The sequence below is a fragment of the Cricetulus griseus genome, chromosome 6 (assembly GCF_003668045.3).
Source record: "Cricetulus griseus strain 17A/GY chromosome 6, alternate assembly CriGri-PICRH-1.0, whole genome shotgun sequence".
NCBI classification, from domain to species: domain Eukaryota; kingdom Metazoa; phylum Chordata; class Mammalia; order Rodentia; family Cricetidae; genus Cricetulus; species Cricetulus griseus.
In genome coordinates, this window is record NC_048599.1 from 13,276,959 (window position 1) to 13,304,612 (window position 27,654).

Consider the following 27,654-nt stretch of genomic DNA (forward strand, 5'->3'; position numbering starts at 1 on the left):
CGTCTCTTTCTAGTAAGGGGGAAACTGAGGCACTATATGGACAGCTGCCACACGGGTGGTTCACTGAGCTTGGGTGGATGTACTAGGGGTTCTCTTATGTTCTGTGGGTGCTGTGGGTTGCCACAAGACTTTGAATGATCTGCTTTGAGTGACTACAGCGGCAAGTCCAAACTGGCTATGCCCAGCTGGCTCACATCTAGTACAGGTCACAGGCATGCATGCGTCCCTTGGCCTTGCTGAATCTCATGTGTATGTGTGGCCTGGACGGCCTCACAGTGCCTCACAGCGGGGTGTCCTCTGTGTGGTCTGGCTTCAGAAGGTGCAGAAATGAGAGTTACAGGGCCTTAAGCCTTATACTGGTCCAGTGTCACATTGGCTACTTTCTCTAGGTCAGAACAGGGTGAGGAGACATACCATTTTCTAGGTTGGAAACTGCACACGGGTGTGGCTGCTAGGCAGAGTCTGTGGAAGTAACAGCTCACCTGCCCCAATGCTTGCCTGAGAAACTAGATTCATCAAGAAGGCACTGGAAGTCTTGGGTCCATAGGAGGGCTGGGCTTAGGAGAGGACAGGACTTGGTCTGGAAGTCTCTGGGGGACTCTGAGGAGGAGTCACTAGCCTTCTGGAGTGGAGGATTCAGGAGAACCACCCACCCTTGCTGGAACCATTGCCCTGAGCACTATCTGGGAGGACTAAGCTCAGGAAGAGTCTTAGTGGCTGACTCTGGTCACATGGTAGGGGAGACTATCCTCTAGAGAAAATTGGGGTACTGTTTTCCAAAGAAGGAAAGGGAGCAGATGCTTCTTGGACAGGAAAAATGAGAAGTCTGTGTGGCCCATGCCTAGCTGGAGCAGCTGTCATCCCAAAGGATGGAGTTCGTTAAAGGCCAACACATCCATGGCAGCTTTTCTTGTTCCCAGGGCCTGTACTGTGGTACTGTTGGGGTCTGGAAGCCCCTCTCTATAGGGCAAAGTCAACTCCCCTCATCCTGTTGCATCTCAGTGTTCTTGTCTGGAAAATGAAGATGACTGTCGTGGGCCCTCCCAGCACCCTGGATGCTGGACATGCCCCAGACCTGGCCTGGTTTGGACCTGGCATGCTCACCTGCCTGTCTTCCATCCCCAGAATGGGCCTACTTACTGACACCCCAGCTGATGCCTCGAAGCCGGTGAGCAGCTGCCCCAACTCACAGACCCACAGCCTCCTCCCTAATGGCCTCCTCTCAGAAATTCATTAGTCAGTGAGGCACGGGGGGGGGGGGCATATATTCTCTATCCATCCCACCGCCAGCTGGTTATTTGGTCAAAGGAACTTCAGGAGGCTGTCCCACCTGTGTGTTCCAGCCTCTGGAATGACCAGAAGCACTGGGCTGTTTATATTGGCTCGGGATGGTGTGCTCAGCTAGGCATCAGGCAGAAGGAGAAGAAATGACTGGGCTATTAATCCCGGCAGTCAGGATGCCCTACGGCTCCTGGATGGTCTTCCCAAAGACCACAGCCAGAAACCCCTATGCTGTGTGCAGGGCATGCACAGGGCAGGGGAAGTGTGGGCCTGAGAGGTGGGGCGAGAGGCTGGGACGGTCAGTCCCCCTGAACACCAGCCCGCAATTAGGCGTGAATAACGACTCTGTTCTTAGGCTTTATTGCTTTTGGCTCTGGGCCTTTTACAGAAATAACTGTAACTCTTGCCAAGGAAGCTTTGTCCTCAGCTGAGAGGAAAGAACAAAGAACAGAGGTGGGAATGTCCTATCTGATTCTAGTTCCCTGAAACACCCAGGAAGGACAGCAGGCGTGGCTGCCACAGGCATGGGCTTGGGTACAGCTGTGTCCACTCTCAGCTGTGCCAGCCAGCCACTCTCCTGCATGCTTCTGCCACGCAAGGTTTTTGTGCTTAATCCAATCACGGGGCCTTTGCCTTTATTAGCATTCTTGTGTTTGGTGTGGGTCAGGGAATGGGTCCCACAGCGTGTGTGCAGAAGTTAGGTGACAACTTTGTGGAGTTGGTTGGGTCTCTTACCTTCATGTGGGTTCCAGGGTCAGAACCCAGGTTGGCCAGCTTTTGTAGCAAGTGCTTTGCCACTGAGCCATCCCACCAGCCCTTTTGTTCACCTTTCCCCTTGCTTAGAAGGTATTTCGTGAGCATTGCCTAGGAAACCCAAGGCCTGAGGGTTAGTCCCCAGCAACATGGAAGAAGGAAGTGAGGGAAGGAGGGAGGTAACATTCTAGCTTTAACAGCTTCTTGCCACCTTCATGTCTCAGCTCAATGTCACCTCCTCCTAGAGGCCTCCTCTAACTAGGTCTCTCTAGCATCACCCGACAGCTTCCTTCAGACCTCTTAGGAGAATCTGAAATTCCTCTTCATCCGTCCATCCTCTGTTGTCCTCACCAGTACGCCAGTGTCTGGAGCCAGCCCTGCCTCAGTATCCCTTGCAGCACCCACACGCAGTGGCTAGCACATATGTAGTAGGTGCTTAGGAAAGACCTGATGGCCTTGAAGATTCACTCACAGCTCCCAGCCGAGCTGCAGAGGGGCCTCATTGTCTGTGGGCTTAGGACAGACTGGCTTTTCCTTATGCCCTGTCTCCTAAATCTAGGTACTTTGTCTGTTTAAAAATACTTAATTTTTAATTATGAGAATGTGTGTAGGAGTTGTATATGTGAATGGAGTACCTTCAGAGGCCTAAGGCACAAGAACCCTCAGGAGCTGCTCAATATAGGTGCTGGGAACAGAACTCAGGTCCTCTGCAAGGGTAGTATGAGCTCTAACCACTGAGCCATCTCTCCAGCTCCCTAGGTCTTTCCCTCCATTTTCCATGTTGTCCCTGGGGACATGTGTCCTTTTCCAAAAATAACACCTAGACTTCTTGCAAGGCAGGCCCTCCAGGGTCACCTCCCACCCTATGGGAGGTTGTCTGAGTATCTGTCTCTCATTACAAACAAGAGGGAGTTTAGGACAGAAGCCATGGAAAGAACTTAATGTTTCCTTGAACTTTAGATATGAAAGATAGTTCTACCTTTCCCAGGTGTCACTAGGAAGATGTGTAGGGAGAGCCCAACAGGACAGCCTGTCATCATGTAGCATACCTATGGCAGAGGCCGGCAGGTCATTTCAGACCTGACGGAGCACACAGTGAGATCTCTGTCCCTCTAAAAAAAAAAGAAAAAGAAAGAAAAACAACCCAGAAACAAGGTCTTGGGGATGCAACTTGGTTGATCAGCTCCTGTCTGGCATCCAGCCCCAGCACTGTATACACAGGGTATGGTGTGCATGTCTGTAATCCCAGCACCCAGGAGGTGGGAACAGGATGGTCAGAAAGAAGTTCAAGGTTACCTTTGGATACTCGGCAAGTTTAAGTGAGACTTTACCCTTAAAAACATGAAGTAAACAGATTGCCAAGGTAACTCACACCTGATGTCAATCCTTCCTGCCCTCTGGACCCTGACATCATGGCTTTCACCCTCCTGAGTCATATGAAAAAAGAAGAGAGAGCTGGGTATATTCCAGTCATTCAGACTTCCAGAGGCTCTGGGGAACCTCTGGGATGGGTAGGGGACAAACTTATACCCCAGTAAACAGGCAGCTGTCACTGCCCAATAGGGCAAGGACACTGAGATATGGCCTGCAGGCCCTTATGCTGTGTGTTTTTGAGAAGGGCCACAGAGCCCTATGCATTCATCTATACTGTGACCTCTAAGACTTTTCCATGGAGAGGCAAGGGCCATGTCCTCTGCCCTCAGATCAGGCCACTGCGTCACAGACACATCAAGAGAATGAATGGCAGGAATCAGAGCCATGAAAGGGAACAGGCAGCTCCCCCAATTGCTAGATACCAGCTTTGGAGTCCTCTCTCGGCCCTACACAGAATCCTCCAGGCCAGACAGAGACCACATGCAGCTTTGCTCAGCAGCCAGCACATAACCCAGGCACAGTTCTGGAGCCTGGCCAGCCATGACCACCAACAGAGCAGAGGGCAGCCACTCTTCATGAGTCTCCGGAAATAAGTGAGTTTGACTCATGTCAGAAGCATTGGGAGGAAGCTGACCTTAAAGAAAGAGAGAACAGCCGGGTGTTGGTGGTGCATGCCTTTAATCCCTGCACTCGGGAGGCAGAGGCAGGTGGATCTCAGTGAGTTTGAGACCAGCCTGGTCTATAAGAGCTAGTCCCAGGACAGTCTCCAAAGCCACAGAGAAACCCTGTCTTGAAAAACCAAAGAAAAGAAAGAAAGAAGGAAGGAAGGAAGGAAGGAAAGGACAGCTCACAGCTGAAGGAAGAGGGGAAATCTATTGACCCTGAAAGACCTAGAAATGAGCCTTCTTCCCCCAGGCTTAGCTGGAACCAGGCTTCTAATGTCATACCACTTCCCAGAACTGGCCTCTTCCAGGGCTGGCTTCCTTCTCTACTCTGCAGGTGGCGAGATGGTGACAGGGTCCCCCTGTTTTTGTAGAATGGTATATACTCAGTAGGCCAAAGCACCTACTTTCTGATGAGTGAGCCACTGAGACAGGGGGATTGATTGAAAAGCTCTACTTGGCTCAGGTCTTGATCTCATGGTCTAACCTTTGACCTCTGCAACTGGGCCTAAACATTATGAACCAAATGCAGGAAGGAAAGGATGCTCTCATAAAAACTGGATGCTGTTGCTGGGTGGCCCAAAGCCAGCAGATGAGACTTGCCAACGTTGATTGGGCATTCGCTGTATACTGATCTACTTGTAAAGGCCGTTAGCCATCCCATCCTCCCAGCTCTGTGTAATGAATGCTCTCATTTCTCCACTTTATAGATAAAGATACTGAGGTCGTAAGAAATTACACATCACCCGGCATCCAGTGGGCAGCAGAGCTGGTTAAAAGCTGGGCAGCCCGCAGAGCTGGTTAAAAGCTGGGCAGCCCGCAGAGCTGGTTAAAAGCTTGGCAGCCAGTTCCGGATCACAGTCCACTCCGCTCAGAGCTCCTTTTGCCTCCACCCACCAGTGTGGACTGCCCTGTTCACCAAACATCCTCTGCCTGCTTGGTGGGAGCAGAGATTTGGGGTGCTGTTGTCTTCACTGGGCAGGGAATGGTCCTGGCACACAACAGAGGTGCGGGTGTGCGAGTGCTGGGGTCCCATGGCCTGTTGGCCATCTCTTCTTTAGCACGTGGACGATCTGTGCATTCTGCTCCCCAAGATTTTGCAGGTGTTACCTCCGGCCTCTCTCTGAGCACCAGCTGGGACCATGGTCTTGACACCATTCCCATCCTGTCGGTTACTCCTCACCCTCCTGGAGACTCACCAACTCATTGGAATGCCAGTGCCATGAGGACAAGGACTTTGTTCCCCTGTTGTTCATACTACCAAGAACTGTGCCTGGTACATAGGCCTTCCTAAATGAATGATCTGTTGCCTCAATGGTTTTTCGCCTGGCTGTTACCCGCTGGAGCTTTTGGCCTACCTTGCCCTGTATTTTTGTTTGTTTTGGTTTGGTTTTCTTTTGGTTTTTGCGAGACAGGGTTTCTCTGTGGCTTTGGAGGTTGTCCTGGGACTAGCTCTTGTAGACCAGGCTGGTCTCAAACTCACAGAGATCTGCCTGCCTCTGCCTCCCAAGTGCTGGGATTAAAGGCGTGAGCCACCAACCCCCGGCTGCCCTGTATTCTTCATGCCTGAGTTATCTGTCAATATGCTGAGCCTTGTCTGGGTCTCCGCCCTCAAACTCCCACCCCTCAGAAGGGTCCCTTTGTCCCTGTCCTGTTTGATGGCTGTCTTGGTTCTCATTTTCAACTGAAATCCCAGGAGGAGGTACCGGGGTGCCAAGATCCTGGACCTAAGAAGGGGACATGGGAAACTGTCCCATAAGCCCTAGGACTCCCATAGATATCAGAGAGTGCTGGAGGGACCCTACACCTAGGAAGCAGGGCGGTATCAGGGAGGGGGGCTTAGTGTCCCTCCGTCTGTCCGTCTGTCCGGTCTCCAGCTAGGCAACTAACTGCCTAGGCACACACATGTTCCTCATTCTTTCCCCTCTGCCTGAGGCCACACCCTCTATCATTTCACTCTCCCTGAGCCCCAGGGCTTCTCAGGCCTTTGTACCTATTGAGCATGTCAAATTTGACTCTCCTCACCCCCTCTCCCTGACCCGCCTCCAGGTAGCCTTTTCTGACTGCCCCTAGCAGCAGTTTCTCTGTGTACTTCCTATTCACTAACCCTTAGTCCTGGGTATTGTGGGGGTCACAGGAGTGGGGCCTGGGGTCAGGATGCCTGAGTGCACAGAGCCGGGTGGCTCTCAATAGAGCTACGGGGCTTACTTCCCAGAGACCTGCTGGGGAGGGTGCACCCTGCCCTCTCCTATGTCCCCTTGACCAAGCTCACCCAAAGGTGGACAACACTGACCCATCTGTTGTGATCTGTTCTGAGGAACTTCTTGGGGGTCAGGGAGTGTATGTGGTTGCAAGCCACGTGACTCATGGCAGATTCTTGAACCCCTCCCACCTCAACTTCCTAGGCTGGGCCTCTTAACCCTGCTGTTGGGTGTGTGGCTGAGTTAACACAGGGTGGGTGCCCAGTCCTAACAAGCAGCAGGAGGAGTAACTCTAGTTACCCCACAATGCTCTTTCAGGGGGTTACTGTGTTTTGGGGGTACACTCCATCTGAAGGACAGCCCTGACTGACTAGCCTTTGGCTGACTACAAAGTACACCTTAATTCCACCCATTATCACCAAAATACAAACCACACACACACACACACACACACACACACACACACACACACACACACACACACCATTCAGAATGCAGGCTCTCAGACTCCTCTGGAGCCAGAGCGAGGAGATGAGCATTGGCTCCACCTGGTTCAGTGGCCCTCTCTGCAGCTGCCACACTGAGCCACAGCGGCCTCTGGGCACAGTGGAGGGCTGTGGGAGAGCATTCTGTGCTAAGTCAGGAAATAACTTGAGCACCTGCTGGTGTTGGGGACACAGAAATGGATGAATATGACTGCCAGAGATCTGTGCCTTCGGGGAGGTGACGTTCTGTAGGGAGAGTCGCAGGTAGACTGGCTAGTGGCTAAAGTGGCCAGTGCTTCAGTTTCAGTGTGCAAAGGTGGGATGTGAGCAAAGCCCAGGAGGAAGGAAGGAAGGGCTGGCAAGATATCCGAATGAACAGCCAGTGCAAAGGTCCTGGGGTGGGGACGTGCCAGGCATGTACAGAGGCCTTGTGGCTGGAGCCACGTGTAGGAAAGAGAAAAGATGGAAAGGACAGAGGCGTGGTCAGATTGTGTAGGGTCTTTGTGGCCTTTTCAGTAAGATTGGCTCTGGGCTTTGTTGAGTGGCTTTCTGGCTGCTTGGTGAGAAAAAAGCGAAGACGGAAGGAATGGCACCCTCCAGGAGATTGTGTCACTGTCTTGGTGGGACTCTCCTGCCATTGAACACCCCACCTCATATCCAGGTGTCCCAGGTCTGTGCCAGGGCTCTGCTCACGGCTTCTGAGTGTCCCTGTGCACCCCACACCTCCTCTCGTACCTCCCAGGGGAGTGTCCCCCCAGACTTGTCCCTCCTCCACTCTGACCTTTCACCTTCTCCCACCCTGTCAGCTGCATGGTCCTTCCTGCCTGTCTCTACCCTTCTGATGGGACTTGGACCCTCAGAGGAAAACAGCCCATCTCGGCCTTTCAAGGTCTCCTGAGTGAGACCTTGGGAATTCCCCATAGCTGTCCTCCGAGGGCCAGGGGCCTGCAACCATACCGAGATCTGCTCCCATGTAGAGTGGCTCGTAGATTTGGGAGTGTCATGGTATCTCTGTGCTCTTGGGACCTTAGGTGTCTCCAGAGATATTTAGCTAGGCTGGGGAGCCTTTGCCAAGTCCAGTGAGAAGACCCAGGGAGAGGAGAGAGGCTGAGCAGGCTTGGAATGAGCTGATGGGGGAGATTGTGTGCACAGTGACAGGATGCCCTGAGAACAGAACGGGACTCAGAGGCCATCTGTGCCACGATTTTGAATCTCCCTACCAAGAAGGGGGAGGCAGGATCTCTTGTGTCATTGTTAATTGATTTCTTCTGTGTCCAGAGAGAGCTGGCACAGGGCCAGGAGAAGTCATTGGGGTAGGGACAGTGGGGGGATTCATCAAAAATCGACCCACAGATGGCTCCGCTGGTAGATAATCAGCCCCTCTCATGCCACAGCTCTGGGTTTCGGAACTCAAGACTCCATCCGGAGGGAGGAAGGGCTCCTTAAGACCAGCATGTAGACCAGAGCTGGGACTAGAGCCCAGAGGATGACATCTGCCTCCATCCACCCCACCCCCACCACACTGATAGCTTTAAAAGGTCCTGATGGGATACCTACCCTTTGGGCAGAAGATACTAAGGTTGGGAACCTCTTAGGAACCCACTTATAAACCTGCTTCCAGGAGGTTTCCTCACACTGACCAAATCCAGCCTGGGTTTGAACCCTTGTCTGTCCGGAACCTGCAGTCTGGAGAAAGTGGTTTTAGCGTTCTGTGTTTTCCTTTGCTCATCCATATGGTGGGTATGACATCACTGGACAGTTCTGCTTATTAGATGGGCTGTGAAGTCTCAGAGTGGGGGCGCCCCAGACATTACAAGCTGGGAATCTCAGGAGTATTTGCTCATGTGAGTCGTGTCTGGAAAGCTGCCACTGGAGGCCCTGTGGGGCAACCTGTGGGAATTCTCTCGGGGCATGAGAGATGACCAGGTAGCTGTAGAAGCACTCAGGTATTTTTCTGGAGCTTTCAGTGCACCTATAAGGCAGTGCTTCTGGAGAGACCCTTGCCCCTTGATAAATTCCCTTTTGGAGGCTGACCCTGCTTTGGGGGTAGTTCAGGAGCCAGCACCACGGTGAGGAGTCCTTTCTGTTCATGTGCAGCTCCTGCTCCCTCCAGACTGGGTGGCAGTGTGTGTTGGCTTCTTCAGGCACCAGCTGGGATCCTTGCTCAGGAGAACAGAACGTTCTAAGAGGGCCCTGGTGGGGAAAGCAGTACCAGGGCCACCATCAGCTTTCTTTACCTCTGTGTGAGCCACTCCACAGGGAAGGGATGGGTGTTTTCAATCACACTTGGAGAAAGAGGTTTCCATTTCAGAAATGTGTATTTGTTTATTTATTTATTGTGGTGGTGGAAACTGTGGCTCAAACAGGTCCCAAGCTTGTGATCCTCCTGGCTCAGCCTCCTGAGTGCTGATGACAGGAACATGCCACCCACTTGTCTTGTATTTGTCTTTTAAAATGAGACTGTTTGAAGATGTCGTGGACCGGGGGCAGCCCAGTTTCAAGCTTGTCTAGTACATGCACACCCTGGCACAGCATAAGCCATGGTGTTACAACCCTATAATCCTAGCACTCAGGAAGTGGAGTCAGGATTTTAAGGAGTTCAAGGTCATTCTCAGCTACATGGCAAGTTCAAGGTCATACTGAGACCCTGTCTCCAAAGCAACCCAAAACCAGCACTTGATCAGCAAGAACTAGTTGGAGGGTGACAGGAATGGGGACTGTGGCATTGGATGGAAGAAGCTGAGCAGTGACACTTTTGTGGTGAGGAGGGACACCAGGCAGTCAAGAGGGCAAGGGACAGTGAGTCTGTCTTCTTGAATGCTGTGGGGAGAAGCGGCGATCCCACATCACAGGGATCATGGAAAGGACTGAGAAGCCCCGGCAGGAGAGTGATCATTGCCCAGAGATGGCTCACACTGCTGTGTGAGAGCTCTGCTTCTGCCTCTGGGTGGCCTGTTTCATCTCTCATTCCTAGGTGTCTGATAGGGAAACTGAGGCACAGCAGTGTTGAATGATTAGTCAAGGAACTCAAAAGTCTATGCTCTTAACTGTCACTTAGGGTGGCTCAGAGAGGCCACTGCATTGGCTCTCTCTGGTAGCAGATGAGGGTTTTAGCATGGCAAGGAGCCAAGGTAGCCAATGTCTGCCCTGTGTCCTCAGGGCATGGTGCCATGACTCTCTCCAGCTCTCTGGAGCTTGTTTTGAGGGCCAGCCCAGGGCTTGGGGCAAGCAGTGTGAACAGCTCACAGTCATGTCTCCCCCACCACCCCCACAGCCCCCTACTACCACCCAGGGGAAAGGCAAATGCCAAGCAGTTTGGAGCATTCGCTTCTGAGCGGGTGCAAGTCAGCTCTCACTTGCCGGCCCCATCTCTGCCCTCTTGGGGCTGTCCCTCCTGTGTGGGGTGGGGGGTGGGGAGTCTGTGTGGATGTGTGCAGGAAATAAGATTATTCCAAGGTGTGGTAGTAATTGAGGGACATCAAACAGGTGATAAAAATAGAGAGCCCTTGGATGAGGGCCAGGGTGGGCCTGTGTGAGGAGGTGACATTAGTTAGTGCCCAGACTTGGCAGAGCAGAATGAACCCATCAGACGAAGACAAAGTTCTTACCGTGATCACAAAAGGCAAGGGTAAAAAAAGTCGTGGGGTAGAAATGACCCCATGTTGCCTGGCAACAGAAGGAAGCCATGGGGATGGAGAGTGTTGTTGTGAGGGGAGAGGTGAGGAAGAGTCCGCTTGAGCACGGTGCCCCCTCCCCCACTTTGAGCCCTACATCTGAGTTGCCACACACAGGGCCCTGCTGAGTTAAGGGATCTGCTTGCCATTTTAGGAAGTTCCCTCCAGCTGCCCTGAAGGCTGGAGAGCCCCTGGGCCCTCTTACAGCCCTAGGGCAGGTGAGATGATGGTGGTAAACAACACAGCGCTGTGTGAGCAGAGGGCCCACTGAGGCCCTGGCTAGGGCTCCCAGGTGGTTGCTGGACCCCCTTCCCAGGTAGACTCCTCCAAGGTCACAGCTGTGGTGATGTGTTCTGATCTCATGTCTTCCCTCCTCTTCCCCCCAGCAGATGGCAGCTCTCTGGGGCTGCCATCCCGATCCCCCTCACCCACCTTTGCTGGAGATACAGTCATCTAGGGTCAAGAACGACTTGAGTCTAGTGTGGAATGTACCATTTCCTTTCCCTTAGCTTTCTCTGCCATCGTTGTGTTTACTCTGCAAGTTCAACCCCAGAGGAACCCTTTTGCCCTTGCACACAGACCCTGTCAGGTGTTAGCTTGGCCATGGGGAAACTGGAATTTCTCTGTTTGTGAGGACAATGGCCCCAGAGAGGCAGGCCTGATACAGGAACCCATGGCCACAGCTCAAAGCATCCCAGTGGCCCATGCTGCCTGCTGCTGGAGCCGGAAGGGAAGGGCCAGGCAGAGGTGCTGGTGGCCTCTTTCATTCTGTGACTGATCTACCTGGGGACCCTCCAGGAGAGTCCCTGTGGACAGTTCTGCTGCTGATCTGTCCCCAAGCCAACTGTGAATACTTTTCTAGCTTGGTCAGTACTGCATCCACACTGTTCTAGAATATGGGCAAGACTGTCCTTGCCTACACTGGCCCTTCCTTGTGTGAGGCAGCCCAGCAGGGGCAACGGCGATCTCAGTACTGAATCCCATCTGTCCCTCTCATCCTTCAGGTCCTGAGGGAAGAGGGGAAGGAACCCCATCCACAAGACACCACCTCAGCCTCTGCATCCAAGAGGAAGCAACAGACCAGCAAGCCACGCCAATGGCATCCCCTGGTCTGCCACTATGGCTGCTGTCCACCACTCTGCTGTCCCTGCTAGTTGGGAGTTCAGCCTTCCTGTCTCATCCTCGCCTGAAAGGCCGCTTTCAGAGGGACCGCAGGAACATCCGTCCCAACATCATCTTGGTGCTCACGGATGACCAGGACGTGGAGCTGGGTAAGTGGCCGAGCCGAGCGGAACACCTGGGGCTCTAGAGGTGCCATGTCCACAGTCCTGCAAACTATCGCCTGAGGCATGATCTGTAGAACAAGTTAGTTGTGAATGTTTTGCCTTCCTTTACATTGCCTTCAACACCTGGTGTGTGTATATCTCGGTTAGGACTGGCCCTCTCTCAGAGGCTCTGTAGCCACGTGTAACTTGTGACCTTCACAGCATGCACTGAGATGTGATTTCTGCTTCTTAGATGCCTCTCTTCATCATCTATACTACTGTACATTGGGAGAATCTGGAGGCAAGTGTCCCAGGGAGGGGGACAGCGTGTGCAACGGCCCTGGGCAGGACCCAGGAAGTAGATATGGCTGGGGGAACAGCGTGTGCAAAGGCCCTGGGGCAGGACCCAGGAAGTAGATACGGCTGGAGCCTAGAAAGGGCGGTAGCACCAGGTGAAGTGTGGGTCCTCTGTCAGCTCCCTGGGGACAACAGAGTACAGTTGGTGGTAACAAAGGGAGTGACTTACTTACAGGGTGGATCTTTGCAACCCACATCTGTGTTTTAACTACCCAAAAAGGCCACTTGCATAAACCCGAGCCAGCCTTGGCCCGGTAGGTGCTGAGGACCCCAAGCGTGGCTTCATGTCTGGGAGTTATCAGTGTAGAGCAACAGCCTGGAAGCTGTCAGCATTCAGAGCCTTATGGACAGCTTGACATCCAGGGTCCTGGTCTCCTGCTGATTGGGAAGGATCTCTGCGAACTGAGGCTGTGGGATAGAGATGATTTGCGTGCAGTGACACCTGGCCTCTTGTCCCCTGGGCTCCTTCCGGTGGCCCTCAAGCTATTGGCACCTCACATGGCCACTCAGTCAGCATGGCTTTAACAAAAACAGTAGATGTTTGTTCTTCAGGATGCTGGGGGCTGGAGGGGAGGTCTTACAACGGGCAGTATGAGGCGAAGAAGGTAGAGCCAGTGGGGCCAGGCCCATGGGCATGTGACCATGTGACCACGCTGATGTAACAGAGGGATATTGGGAATTCTTTTGAGATAAGGTGTAACTATGGAGCTCAGGTCCTCTGTCTCAGCCGCTTGATTGTTGGGGCGATAGGCATGAGTCACCACACCCAGCTTGGGTGTCATTCTTAGTGAAACAAGATAGAAGGGGCTGTGACCTCACATGAGTTCCCACAGGAATCCTCTGATACTCAGATGACATCAGGGGGCAAGAGTAGGAACAGAGGACTCCCAATAGGCCCTCCAGGAGCAAGATGGGTGAGGATGAAGGCTCAGAGTGGGACGGGCAGAGGCTCTAAGCAGTATGTGTGTGTGTATGTATATGTATATGTGTTTGTATATATTTGGATGCATGGTGTGGGACCTGAGCCAGCAGTGCCTAAATGCTGACTTTAAGGACAAGTCAGGGATCCATGGATGACATGAAGTGGGGAGAGAGAACAAACCATGGCTGACTATAAATAGATACCCACCCTCCTTCCATCTTACCAGTGGAAAGAGTGACACGCAGAGACGGCAAATCACATGTCTGGGTTGCACAGCTAAAATGTGGTGATTCAGGATTTTGAACCTAGAACCTGTGGCCTTCACCACAGGTTTCTGGGCTGGGTGATGGGCTGTCCAAACAGCATCCATGTTGATACTTACCTGTTGCAAGTACCTCCCCTGGCAGAATCTGCAGATACGCGTCTTTGCTCACAGGAGTGAGTGTTCCGAAATGGAGATATCCGGGAACCAGTCAGTGGGGACAGGCACTCACAGATTCTGTGCTCTGACAGTTCCCTCGGACAGCCCCAGGTGTTAGAGATTGGTGCCCACTGACCGTCACCTCCCCACATCTGTGTCCTAAGCAAACCAAACTGAGTCACTGGGAGGAATGTGGGGCGGGAAGTAGGTAGTTGGGGGGCTGATGGGCTTTTTATAAACCAGACAGACCCAGATCAATAATGCATGTTCCCCAAAAGCCCAGCACATTAGCTCACAGTTGGCCACCACCGGCAAGCCGAGGGTGGTCCTGAAAAATTCATCGGCTGCTATTTTCTGCTTGTCTGTGAGGCGGCTCCAGAGGACCTCTGGCTGGAGGCCTGTCAGCAGAGCTAATCTCAGGTGGGAGCAGCTGTCCACTCTCATCAGGACCCAGTGAGAAGAGGGGCTCATTCTCCCTCATGGTTGCGGTTTGTGTTTACCTTGCTTTTCTTAGCATGCCCCTAGTTCCCTGGTTGTCACCTGGGAGTGCTGGGTGCTGGGGACTGGTTCCCAGAGCATTCCTGTGTGAGCATTCCTGGGTTGCCTCTAGGTTCTCAGGACACTAGGAAGTCTCTGAAGGCCACAAGAACATCAGCAGGATAGTGGTGGGGTTTATGTGACATCACGGTCCTATCACACGCTGTGCTGCGCCCAGGGAGGCCAAGTGAATTGGATGCCGGCCAACTTCAGGATACCTCCAGGGCTCAGCTGGCCTCTGAGAATCCAGGGGGAGTCATGCATAGCCTGAATCCGAGCTGTTAGATACGGTTGTTCCATCACAGGTGGCAAAGGTCGGCCGTGTGGTGCTGTTAGAGGGACCACTAAGGTGCTGCAGGGACAGGTGTCTCATCAGATATGACAGCTCATGAATGAAGCCAGGCATAGTAATATATGCCTGTCACCCCAGCACTCAGGAGGTAGAGGTAGGAGGATCACAAGTTCTAGGCCAACCTGGGCTACATACTGAGACTGTGTCTCAAAAACAAATCAAAACCAGACAGGCACAGCCCCAGCCCATTGGTCTTGACTCTTCCAGTTATTAGTGATTTCCTGGAACTCAACTCAAGCAGTGTTGGGAAAACCAGAACCAGCTACTTACTGAGGCAGGGAAATAAAAATGTTCAAACTTATTTGGAGTTTCAGGTGTGTTTGGAGCCAGGCGTGCCCTGCCACAAGTCACCAGTCTCTATGTAGCATCCTACTTTCCTCCAAGCTACCTTCAGACCAACCCACTAAACCGATAGCAGCATTTCCCCTAAGGCCCAGTGCAGCCAGCCTGGCAACCCCCTGTGCCAGGACCTGGGCAGGCTTCCCTAGAGGGAACTTGGGCTTTGGCTCTAGAGGATGTGAGCCAAACAGGAGGCACTCAGGCTTCTCCCAAATGCCCCGGCAACAGGATGGGCCATGTGAACCACACTCGCTCCTTGAGTACCTATTATTACTAGACAAAGAGGACCGAGCAATAAACAAAATAGAATCTTGATTGACACAGGGCTTGCATTCTAGCAGAGATGCACGTCAATAACCAAGACAAAACACACAGCATATCATAGTGAGATAGCCACCCCGCCCGCACCTGTGGCCACGCCCCCAAATAATTGAGAGATGGAAGTCAAGCAAAGTGGGAAGGAGGACCCTGCAACTTTATCCAAGGTGATCCCATCAATAAAGGGGACATTAGGGAACCTGTCAGGGCGTCTCCTAGGAAGAGCATCCAAGCAGCAGTAACCATCGGTGCAAAGGCAGAGGAATTCATGCCGGCTGACAGAGTGGCAGAGCAACCTGAGCCAGGCCACAGGAAGTGGGAAGTCTGTGATGGTGGCAGGGGTCATGCCAGGGCAAGAGGCTTTGAACCAGGGAGAGGACTTGAACTTTAGAGTAGGATGGACACCAGTGGAGAGAAACAGTCTGATTCCCCTTGCAACCCGTGCAGAAGAGACTAAAAATCTGATGAAACGGGTGTCCCGCGAGGAGTCTACTGCTGTCACAAGAGGCACAAGAGGGGCCCAGTGAAGCCTCTGCGGCAGTGGTGGGAGGTGCTGGTGGCTCAGAGGCGAAGCTAATGGCTCATGAGCGAGACCAGTGGAGAACAGCTCCAAGATCTAGGACTTCAAAGGGGACAGGACAAGTTGATGGGGACATTCAGTGACCATGAAGCGTGGCAAAGAAGGAGCCATTCCGTGGACAGCCATGGTGGAGTTTTAAGTTAAAGGCAAGACTGGATTTCTGGAGTGCACTCGTGGAGTGGAGAGGGTGGGACAACTTCCAGGATTGTCTGCACCTCAGTGAGACGCTGAGGACTTCAGGTCCCCAGCTCTGACAGCCACTTAGTGTGCAAAGCAGGCTGGGAAAGTAGGGCCTGGCAGCCCAGTTTTCCATGTTCCATCTGGGAAATGAGGAGACCGCACCCCATGCCGCCAACTGATAACCAAGAGATGGATTGGAACCCCGGGTTCTCACGGGGGCCAGATGGCAGGCAGCCCAGGACGACGCACCCAGATTCCAGGCAGCCGTTCATGGCAACTTCATCCACCAACATCCATTCCCAACATTCCTGCCACCACTTACCAGCGGAAGGAAGGCATGTGGATGCAGGTTATCTCATGAATGGCCCGCCCTGGGTTCAAACTGCCAAGTGCATTCCTGGGAAATTTTTTAGTTCTAATCATCAGCATGGGGTGTTGGGGGGCACAGGGATGGGACAGGTTTAACTTGAACTCTAGAAAGAAAACAGGTCAGAATCAGGCTTGCCTGCTTGGAAAAGAAAATGAAACTTAGCATCCCTTCTTCATCACATAAAAATGTCTGGAGGTTGGCGATGCAGAATGGGTGTGCTGACATCAAGGATGTGGCATATGCTTCTAGCTTTCCACTCTTCCGTCCCTAACTGTGTAACATCTGTCCTCAAGGCCACCTTGTGCATCAGAACAGCTGTTGGAGCTCCAGCTGTCGAACCTGGCGACAGAAAGCAAAGCACAAAGGGCAAAAAGGATAAAACTAAGTTAAAATCCAGTCTTTGAGGACCACACCCCAGCAGTCACAGGGGATGTGGACATTCTTACATAGTCACATGATCTCAGTTTGGATTCAGGTGTGAGGAAAGCTCCAGGGGATGCTGTGCCCTCAGCATGGTTCCCGGAACCCAGAGGCAGAGCCTCCTAACACTGCCATGCCCACACCACAGGGAGGAAGGAGGAGGAATTCAGATCCAGGCCTCGGATTTCCTTCTCTGATCTCCTGCCAGGACCTCCCGTGAGTTAAAACCAATGGGTTCCGGAGTTTGTTGGTGCTGGCCACTCTCAGGGACAAAGGATGCAGAGGTCAAAGGTGATTGCTGGCTACATACTAGTCACAAGAGAGGCCATTGTGGTCTAGGCGCACTGTGAGACAAAAGCAGACCCACTGAGAAGGACAGCGGGTGGTGGTGCACAGCTGGGGTCTGAGTCACAACAGGACAAAGGCAAGGTCCCAGCAGGGACGGCGTCTCAGCAGAGAGTGGTATGCTGAGGCCTGTACGGTGCAGAGCGGTTGTCCAAACGGACAGCTCCAGAAAGAGCACTACGGGCAGGGCGGCAGATGTCCCATGGCAGGTACAGTCTCACCAGGATCTGGAGACTGCTGCCCAGGCTGGGGAGGGAAGGCAGAGGCCATGGGAGATATGTGAACCCAGTCAAACTGTGATTCGGGCTGAGATCTTGGTATGAGACAGATGAAAGATGGTGAACGTGCCCTGAGCAGGCCGGATCCCAGGAGTCCCATTTGCAAAGGTTCCGACTGTAGGTTGGAAGGAGCCAGCTTGAGGATGAGAGTGTGACGCAGGGAGATCAGCTGGGGGGGGGGGCGTGGGACGCTGGTGATGCAGAGCCGGCTACTGAGGGAGGGCAGCACTGGACCCTAGTTCTGCTTCCGGGTGGCAGTGCATTGTGCAGCAGGCAGGTGGTATGGAGTGGTGGGTTTCTAAGAGTTCCCGAATCAGGCCAATCATGGCGCCTTGTGCAAGAGACAGAGGACTAGAGGAGGAACGATCATGTCTCAGCTAGGCTTTCTATTGCTGTGCTAATAAAACGCCGTGACCAAAATCAACAGGAAAGAGTTTGTTTCATCTTAGAACTTGCAGTCCATCATCCTGGGAAGTCAGGACAGGAACTCAGGCAGGAACTGAAGCAGAAGTCGTGGAGGAATGCTGCTTACTGTCTTCTTTTCTTGGCTTTTTCTGTTGGCTTCTTCCTGTGACTTCTTCCCATGGCTTTTTCCGATGGTTCACTCAGCCTGTAGCCGTATAGGAACCAGGACCACCACCTAGGGATGGCACCACCCGCAGTGGGCTAAGACCCACTAATTGAGGTGAGAGCTGTCACATGACCTCTGTGACCTCAGGATGGGGCAGAACACAGGTGCTTCTTTGAGCTTACGGCCTTTTGTCCCCTCTGCACTCTGGGGTTGTAGAGTGCAGCAGGATGGTCCCTTCCATACCTGCTCAGTGGTACCCTTCAGCAAGAACAGAACCAGTCAGGTGGTGGGTTCAAGTTGTGGTATTTCTAGCCACAGTCAGCCCTATTCCAGGCCATTGCTACACAGGAAACATCAGGTCAGGGGGTTGTCCTAAAGGGGGTCCATCCAGTAGCCATGGGTCCATCAAGAAAGGTAGCCATCAATTCAATTTTCTCAGCACTCCAGTAGTGTCTCTCAGTTCGTGTGGTGCTGGGGTTTGAACCTGGGGCTTTGTGTATGCTGGGCACAGTGCTGTACCACTGAAACACATCCCCAGCTCTGCTTTTAGTTGGTTTGGCTTCTAAAACAGGGTCTCTCATGTAGCCCAGTCAGGCCTCCAACTTACCATGCAGCTAAGGATGACTTGGAGCTCCTGATGCTCCTACTTCTACAACCACACCCAACACACACGTAGTCACACACACAGAGACAACACTCACACAGATACACCACATATACACCCCACACACACATGCAGTCACACACATACAGAGACACAACATTCATACATGTACACGCACACACACATACGCAGTCACACACAGACATACCACACACAGACACACCACTCACACATGTGCACTCACATACACACACACATGCACACACACACACACACACACACACACACACACACACACACACACGCAGTCACACGCATATAGAGACATACCATTCCCGCATGCACACAGACACGTGCAGTCACACACAGAGACACACACACCACTCACACATGTACACACACAAACGCATACACTACTGCCGGGATCACAGGCATACACCACCACATCCAGCTTTTTCTGGTGATACTGGAATGCACGGTTGGCACTTTACCATTGTACCCATGGCAATCCCTGGGACCATGACTCTTTCGCTGTAGTAAAAGGTACATGTGGTCAGAAGGAAGCATTTGGATTGAGCGTATTCCACCATGGCCTCCAAGCCACAACCTTTAGTTTTTGTTACAGAGTGTAAGAAAGTCAAGTGCCCTAGAAGCTTCCCTGATATCCCCGAAAAACATCCTGGTTTTCAAAACGCAGGTGGGGGCCACGTTCTGCTGACACTGAGAAGCCAAACCCAAGTACTCTGGCAGTCTGACTGTGACCGTCAGCTGTGACAGCTCCTGTGTTAGCCACAGGCACTGTGGTCTCCACAGAGAGGGGGATCCTTGCCCAAAGGATTCCCCTGGAACATTCTGTGCTAGGATTCTATGGCTAGGATTTAAATCAGAGGAGGAAGGCCCCGGGCACAGAAGCTCACCCACTGTCAACCATTGTGCTCAGTCCCTTGATCCGGTTCTTGGAAACTTTGCAATAACTCAGAACAAAGATAACCCTTCCTCCCTAGTCAGTGGGGATAAGTGGCAGATACAGCGATCTTAGGACCACCTAGCAGCACCCTCTAAAGAGGCTGTATTTGAAGAAACCTGAATCTAATGGGGATTGGAGCTGTGGCAGCTGGTGCACAGGTCCTGAGACTCGTGTGCTTCCCATTGTGATGAGAAGGGCAAAGAAGCCAGTCTGAGGGAAAGGTGAGCTTATCAAGACAGTGACTTTCCAGGTCCTTTGAGGTTCTGTCAGCCAAAGGTGGACTTTACCTTTTACTGTGAATGAGGCGGATATCTGCAGAGAGTGCCTGAAGGAACAGGAGATATTGCTTAATTTGTTAGAAATTGCTCTCTGGCTGCTGAGGGAGAACACGGCACTGATGACTTCAGCGTCAACCGCAGTAGTCCAGACAAGAGCTCTGTTGCTCACATGCAGAATAGCGTCAAGACCCTGAGGTTGTGTCTGTTGCCCATCCCAGTCTACCTCCCACCACTTTCCCAAGGAGGCCCCGCCCTCAAAGACTCTGTTTACCCACGAGGTAAAACAAGCAAGCATAGGTCGGCATCATCTCCTTAGATACCACGCAAAGAGCCTCAGGTTATGGCATGGGGCGGTGTGCACTCCACCCCAACCCCAACCCTGGACAGCAGGCCTCTGGGGAAGGAGTTGGACAGAAACTGCTTCAGCACCAGAAATGGCAGAAGTTGGCTCATGTTTTCAATCCTGAAAGTCCCTGGGGTGGCAAGATGGCTCAGCTGTTAAAAGTGCTTGTCACACAGCATGAAGACACGAGTTCCATCCCCACATAGAAGTTAGACAATTCTGGGAGAGGTAGAGACAGAGAACCCTTGAGGCTCACTAGCCTGCTAGTCTACCCACACTGGCAAACCCCAGGCTCAGTGGAATATCCTATCTCAAAAATCCAAGTTAGAGAACAGCGGATGGCTCTCAGGGTCGACCTCTGGCCTCCACATATGGGTATGCCCACTGCACACATGTCCACACACAAAGGGGAAGGAAGAAGTCCTTGGTACCTGCCAAGTCCCCGTGGATCGCCCTTGCTCTGATGCAAGTCTTTATAAGAACAGATGGGGCTGGGACTGGGGCTTGGTGCAGAGGGCTTGTCTAGAACCTTCAAAGGTCTGGCTTCTGTCATCAACACTGTCAAAATAAACACAAGCTGATTCGGCATGCCTTGACACTGGTGGTGCCAGAGACAGACAATCTCATATACTAGATCAACAAACACTGACGTGTGTGTGTGTGTGTGTGTGTGTGTGTGTGTGTGTGTGTGTGTGTGTGTGTGTACTTCGTAGCTGAGGGTAGTCTCTGATCCTCCTGCCTCCTCCTCTCACATGCTGAGGTTACAGGCAGGTCCACTGTGCCTGGAGATGGAACATGGCTTAGTGATCTACCAACTGACTTCCAGCCCAGCAACCCTTGACACTACTGCTTACAAACTCATTGTACAATGCATCAAAAATAGGTAGCTAAGGTGTTCCGCCCGTGAGTTCAGTTCTGTGGAACAGAGGTTGAAGGGTTTCATCAAATAAAAACCCAGACAGAGAGCCAAGGAGATAGCTCCGTTGGTAAAGCACCTGCTACACAAGCATGAGCCCCTCAGCACCCATGTGAACAAGGCAGGCGTGGCACACTTAGGCCCATCTGTAACCCTGGTTCAAGAAGAGGGAAATGCGGGGAGGGAGAATAGAGACAGGAGACTCTCATTGCTCAATGATCATCAATTTTAGCCAGTAAGCTTTGGGTTCAGTGAGAGGTCTTGCCTGAAAAAATAAGGTGAGGAGTCATTCACCTCAGGCTTCCATGTGCCCAAGTGAGCAAGCTCTCTCTCTCTCTCTCTCTCTCTCTCTCTCTCTCTCTCTCTCTCTCTCCTCTCTGTGTCATACACACACACACATACATATACACACATAGTGTGATATGCTAGGTGCCCCTACACAACATTCACAAGAAGGGTGAGCAGTTGTGGGGCTATCTAGTAGACAGGGGTTTGGGACCCTGAAGTTAAATTCCCTCTATGGGGAGGGGAGACTCCCACTGAGAAATGTTGGGATAACCTCGCCCTGGCCCTGTAAGATTTGATCACAGAAAGAAATGAAGCCTATTTTTATTCGTATGTCCCCAAATTTATGTTGGACAGACCAAGTTTGGGTTGGCTGACCGCTTCACGTGAAACACGAAAGCTACCCCTTTTCCCTGTGTGTGGCTTCGTCTTCCCAGCCAAGGGCTGTCAGCCATCTGCGCCATTAGGTCATGTGTTTTTACATTACAGAGTGGGTTTTATAGCTCAACACTGGGGCCCTTTCAATAAAGCAGGTCACTGTCTGCAAGGGAGGCATGGTGTGTGTGCTTTTCTGCATAGACCGCTGTGTCATTTTGGCCCCAAGAATTACATCCCTGTAACTTACTGCCCCAGCTCTTCCCTGACAGCAGCTGCTAGGCAGGGTGAGGGCATAGTGCTCCTGAGGCAGGGGTGGAAGCCAAGCCTGACCTTTCAGGCCTAAAACATAAGAGGTGGCCCCAAAGCCTGCTACATGTCAATAAAGCTCTTGGGGGTGCTTCCCTGAGCCTCCAGAGGGCATCTGATGGCTTGTGGGGACAGCTTGGGTCTCCAATGGCTGAGCCCCTGAGCACCTGCCATCAGCTGTTCTGTTCTCTCTTGTGAGATCTGTAAACCATGGAGGGTCCATTGCACCTGTAGCACAAGGGATGGTGTAAGAGAAAAAACACAGGGGCAACTATGAGGTGTGCCGGTCCTGGGCCCCAGGGCAGGAGGAGCTAAGGGCAGGATACAGGTAGGATGGCTGAACAAAGGAAAAGTGGCAGACGGCAGCATGGGGCCACGAGCCGAAGCCAAGGGCTAGGTGCGAAACAGTGGTCTGGAGAGGAAAGCACGTAGCCAGGGGCACTCTGTGTGTGTGTGTGTGTGTGTGTGTGTGTGTGTGTGTGTGTGTGTGTGTATGTCTCTCTCTGTCTTTGTGTATATGTCTATATGTCTGTGTACAGCTAGCTGCATGGATGTTTAGAACCATATTCTATACAGAGGGAAGAGTAGGGCTGGGTCTCTTAGTGGGCTGGAGGACAAAGCAGGGGTCCTGTGGCTACAGAATGGTGAGAAGGGGGTTAAAGAGGAAGGGTGCTGGCTGCACCCTGGGGTTTCACCCAGGTAGGAGATAGTGGTCCTAGTCCTAGGGAGAGGGCTATCACCTGGCAAGGTCCAACGGTGGATATATGCTCCAAAGAGCAGAGGGTTGGCTCACCAGATCACACAGCATTCAAACGCTAGCCCCAGGAGCAGCCAGATGTCAATTGAGTAGCTGGAGGGAAGGGAAGAGCTTTCAGAGCTTAACCAGATGTGGCCCACCAGGTATCAGTGGACAACCTGGAATAGAAGATTCTGGCTTGCACCATGGTGTCTGCCAGACTCTAGGCTTCTGTCCCCTCTCCAGTTGTAATCACAGCTCCATCACTAATACCACTGGGCAGAACCATGTTATAAAGAATGAGCTCTTGCTGTCTCCAGGAGAAGCTGACACTTGCCTCAAGTGGAAGCCAGTTAGGGTCTATCACAGCTCCACTCCCTGCCTGACCTGTCTGTGAACAACACATTCCCCTGGAGCCACCCAAAGGGGCATCTCTGGGGGCTGGTGAGAAGCCTTGTGGCATCCCCATCAATGTCGTGATAAGAGACCATGTCTGTCCCCAAGGGGCCTTTGCTGAAGCCAAGAGTCAGTCAAAGGCCTGGGGACTCTGCACTTCCCCAGGACACCATCACCAGACCTTGGTGAAGGTGACATTCACTACCCTCCTTCTGCCATGGGCAAGGCTGCATCTGAGCTCTCATCTGCCACCTTCCCCACTGTGTGCCCTCACCAGCTTCACCTCCTGTTCAGAAAAGGACTCTTTGAAAAATAATTTTACATATCATGTGTGCAGAACAGTAGACACACCCAGCCCATATGTTAGGAATTACAGTCATGGACACTGCTCTCCATCCCAGGAACAAGCTAATGGCCCCAAAGCTCAGATCAATTAGCAGGCTGTAACACAGGGGTTTCCAGGACTTGATGGATGCACGTCATCTAGGAAGTGAGGCTGACATCCATTGCAGCGTGTGCTGGGGAGTGTGGCAATCCCCAGAGCTCCTGATGTGTTCAAGTTAAAAGTCAGAGTTTAAAACCCCACCGTGCACCTGGCATAGTGGTGCACACTTTGATCCCAGCGCTCAGGAGGCAGAGGCACTTGGATCTCTTGAGTTTGAGGCCAGCCTGGTCTACCGAGCTAGTTCTAGGACAGCCAGGGTTACACAGTTGGGGGCTGTAGCTCAGGCGGCAGTGTTTGCCTAGCATGACAAGACTGGGTTTCATTCACAGTACAGTATAAATTAGACATAGTGCTGGAGGCCTGTAATCCCAGTACTCGGGATACAGAGGCAGGAGGCTCAAAATCACCCATGGCAATAGCAGGTTTGAAGCCAACCCCAACTTTGTGTCCTGGGCTGGTTAGTAATACTTGGGCCCAGAACAGTGAGACACACTTGTGACTGAGTCCATGCACCCTCCTGAAGATTCACCAGGGCCCTTACTGTAACACAAAGCTTCTTCCAGGGGTGAAGGCTTCTTCTGGAGGGACTAGCCAGCTGGTGCCAGCCTGGCAGATGTGCAAAAGAAGGTGGTGCTGGGTCAGGGTCAGAGCCAGGCACACCTCACCAGCCTCCCTCAGTTCTGCTGGGTGTCAACAGAGCTCATGTCACCTCCACAGGGAGACCTCGTACCAGGTACCAACCCTGCCATTGCCTACAGCCAGAATCACCAGCACACAGATTTTCTAGAAGAGCTCAACAGTGGGCTAAGAAATGAGCCTGGTGAGGCCTCCATGAGCTCAGAAGATCAACCAGACTTGCTGGGGAAGGACTCTTGATCTGAGGTCTCCATGACAGGCTTTGACAACAAAGCAGTCTCAGAGAACCCCAGAAGTGCAAGTGTCCTGGGGCAGGAATGAGCTTGGCGTATTTAAAAAACCACAGGGAAGCCTGGGAGGATGGCTCTGTTAATAAAGCACGTGCCTCAAAAGCATAAAAACCAGAGCACAAACCCCTAGAATTCATGTAAAAAGACAGCACAATCACACACTGTCATACCAGCAGTGGCGGGATGGGAAGTGGAAACAGACAGACCCTTGTAGGCTCGGGCCAGCTAGCCTGACTCATGTGTAAAGTTCCAGGCCAATGAGAGACCCTGTCTCAAACAAAAGGTGCACACACACACACACACACACACACACACACACACACACACTGAGGGGGCCACTGTGACGTGAGTAAGGTGAGGCGAAAGGGGGAGGAGAAATGGCGGGGGGGGGGGGGCAGGGAAACATGAACAGATGTAGGAGGGTTCCGGGTCTCAGTAAGGAACGTGGACCTAATTCCCGGTGCAGGAGAAAATCACTGGCACTTTGGGAGAGCAGAGCCATGATCTGTGCCCTGGGAGCTCTGGAGTCTCCTTCCCCGTGGCAGAGACTGGGTAGACAGAGTAGGTAGACAAACAACTTTCTGTGCGTAGCCCTGAGGGGCTTATCAGTGCTGTCCTATCTCTAGAGAGTTTCTGGGTGACAAGGACACAGCTCTGAGGTGGGAACCTCAAGCGTATGGCCAACCCTGTGTGGGCTTCCACCAAGGCCCCCCACATGTTACTGTGGACCCCTAAAACAACACCGGGGTTCTTCCAAGGCGCCCCAGGCTGGAAGTCCAAACTTAAGGGGTCAGTGGGACAGTGCCTGTGTCCTGTGGTGTCTTCTGTCTTCCATGTGGACATTTGTGGATTTAGGGCCCACCTCAGTAAACCATTTTAAGTGTAGACGGTGAGGCAGGAAAGCCACTGAGAGTTTGAGGCCAGCCTTGGCTAATAGTGAAGTTGAGGCCATCCTGGGCTACAGTGAAACCCTGTTTCAAATGGGGTGTGAAGAGTGGCAGGAAGATGGCTCATCAGGTAAAGGTGCTTATTGCCAAGCCTGACAACTTGAGTTTGGTTCCCACGACCCACTTGGTAGAAGGAGAGAACCAGCTCCTTCAAGTTGCCCTTTTCTCTCCACATGGCATGCAGGAGTTTACATACATGCGCAAACACACACGCACGCACACACACACACATGGATGATAGATAGATAGATAGATAGATAGATAGATAGATAGATAGATGTAAAAAATTTAACTGAACATGGTGGCACTTGGGAGACAAAGGCAGGTGGTTCTCTCTGTGAGTTCCAGGCCATCCTGGGCTACATGGTGAGATCCTGCACAAGAGAATTGCAAGGCTGGGAAGCTAAAGCTGGCTATTGAAGGAAGAGGGGAAAGTCACTCATGGGACGCCACTCGGTGTTTACCTTCCTACCTCTGTGTGAAGTTTGACATCTGTTCTCCACACTGGCTTCACATGCTTACTGTGTGCTACCAGCAGGGGCCAAGCCCCCACACAGTAGGCCTCCACACTTACTCCTCTCCTTGCCTCCTACATGTCCTACTCTGCTCTTACCTTTGCTGAGCAGCAAGTACAGCTAGGGATGAACCCTAGCTGCCTGGTGCGTAATCAAGCATCAATCACACTTGTTTAGAGGAATCAAAGACCCAGAAGCTGCAGGGTCCAGGAGCTGGGGGAGGCCCCAAGAGCTCTCCAGAAATAATGAGGCTAGGCAGATAGGATAGCTGTGAGGGGAGGCAGAACATGGACTCCAAATGGACTAAGGAGGCAGGACAGCTGAGGCCACGCATGTCAGAGAGGCTGGCTGCGGGTTGGCTGAACTAAGACTTCAGTACCACTGGATACTTCTTGGGAAACCTCCAGACAAAACAAAGCCCAATCCTGTCTGCATTTGTGGCTGCTTAAAAAAAAAAAAAAAAAAATTGTGTATATTAGCACCCTGCAAAAAGACACTCTGTTTATATACACAACAGAGTTTGCATCTAGATTCAAGGTACTTAAAACCAAGTTTTTACCTAACGAATGTCTAGTGGGCCTGAGACCAGGGCCTTTCTGGTTGGGTTGGGGGTAGAGGGTCTGGCCCATGCATTTCCGAAGCCTGCCTGCAGCTGCAGGCTTAGGGTTGGGAGCCCCCTAAGTTGGTCCCCCCGGCAGGCCACATGACTCACCAGTGCCCTTTGCCTGCAGGCTCCATGCAGGTGATGAACAAGACAAGGCGCATCATGGAGCAGGGCGGGGCACACTTCATCAACGCCTTCGTGACCACACCCATGTGCTGCCCTTCTCGTTCCTCTATCCTCACCGGCAAGTACGTCCACAATCATAACACCTACACCAACAACGAGAACTGCTCCTCACCCTCCTGGCAGGCACAGCACGAGAGCCGCACCTTCGCCGTGTACCTCAACAACACAGGCTACCGGACAGGTGAGGACCAGGGTGGGGAGACGGCTAAGGGGCCTCCTCAAGGGACGTGTGGCCCCTTGTACCCTCAATGAGCTTCTCTGGGTGTGATACCCATACTGCCCTGGTACCCAAGATAAGTCTGGGCCATGCCCTGAATAGGTTTCATTTCCCATTGATGTTCCGAGTTCATTTCTGTGCACACAAAGATGATGTTTCGGTATTGGGTTCAAGAAAATGACCTTTTCAAAGAAACTGGAGTTTTGAGAAATGGGGAGTCCAGGGAGACTCTGAATTCTCTGGCAGGGAGGCCACAAGATCATTCCTGCATGAGTCTGAGGTCTGATTCTAAAGCTGTTCAGAACTGTTTACTTGACTGAGACCATCTTCATGATGAGAGAAGGTTCCAGAATATTGAGGTTGGAGTCAGAGAGGAGCAGATATGGAGACTCACCGGTCCATTGTGGGAGTAACCAGGATGACAAAGGGTTTGCCATGGTGAGGACCTTTGACCGCACCGATATGTGTGTCAGAGGCAGTATGTCCTGTGTGCCTCCTTGACGGAGTTACTGTGGCGAGTTCGAAAGGCCACTCATTAGGCTAGCGCCTGAGGTCACACTGTACTCCCAGCCCAGCCACCTCACTCTTGCCAAATTATCCAGACTCAACTCACTGAACTTGCTTGAATTTAAAAATCCAAACAAACACTCCCCCACCTTGGCAAGCAGCCTGGGCAGTTGTGAAACCAGATAATGTGACTCAGATGTTGCAAGCCCAGGGACTTGCCTCTTAGTGATGTGACATTGTTTGGAGTGGGAGTGAGGAAGGGCCAGGCACCTCCTGTAGCTGACCTGCAGCCCCTGGGGCTGGGTAGCCTCTCAGATGTCCAGTGGGAGTGGGTGGAGCTTACTCCCTGTATGCCACACTCCTCCCACCATTGGAACTATCCCCAAAGCAGGTTCAGCTGTAGGAACCGGCTC

The 27,654-nt window shown here is 52.4% G+C and overlaps 1 protein-coding gene across 3 annotated transcripts in view; it reads left to right on the plus strand.

The window, feature by feature from the left end:
• The window catches only part of Sulf2 (sulfatase 2), an 84,890-nt gene that overhangs the window by 10,911 nt on the left and 46,325 nt on the right, over positions 1-27,654 (plus strand). For 2 of the 3 annotated variants that reach the window (XM_035446746.1, XM_027423385.2), the window contains exons 2-3: positions 11,433-11,701; positions 26,459-26,698. In XM_035446746.1, coding sequence (XP_035302637.1) covers positions 11,527-11,701; positions 26,459-26,698 — 415 coding nt within the window. In that variant the 5' untranslated portion in view covers positions 11,433-11,526. The remainder of the gene's footprint in view (positions 1-11,432; positions 11,702-26,458; positions 26,699-27,654) is intronic. The other variant, XM_027423383.2, reaches the window with a different exon arrangement.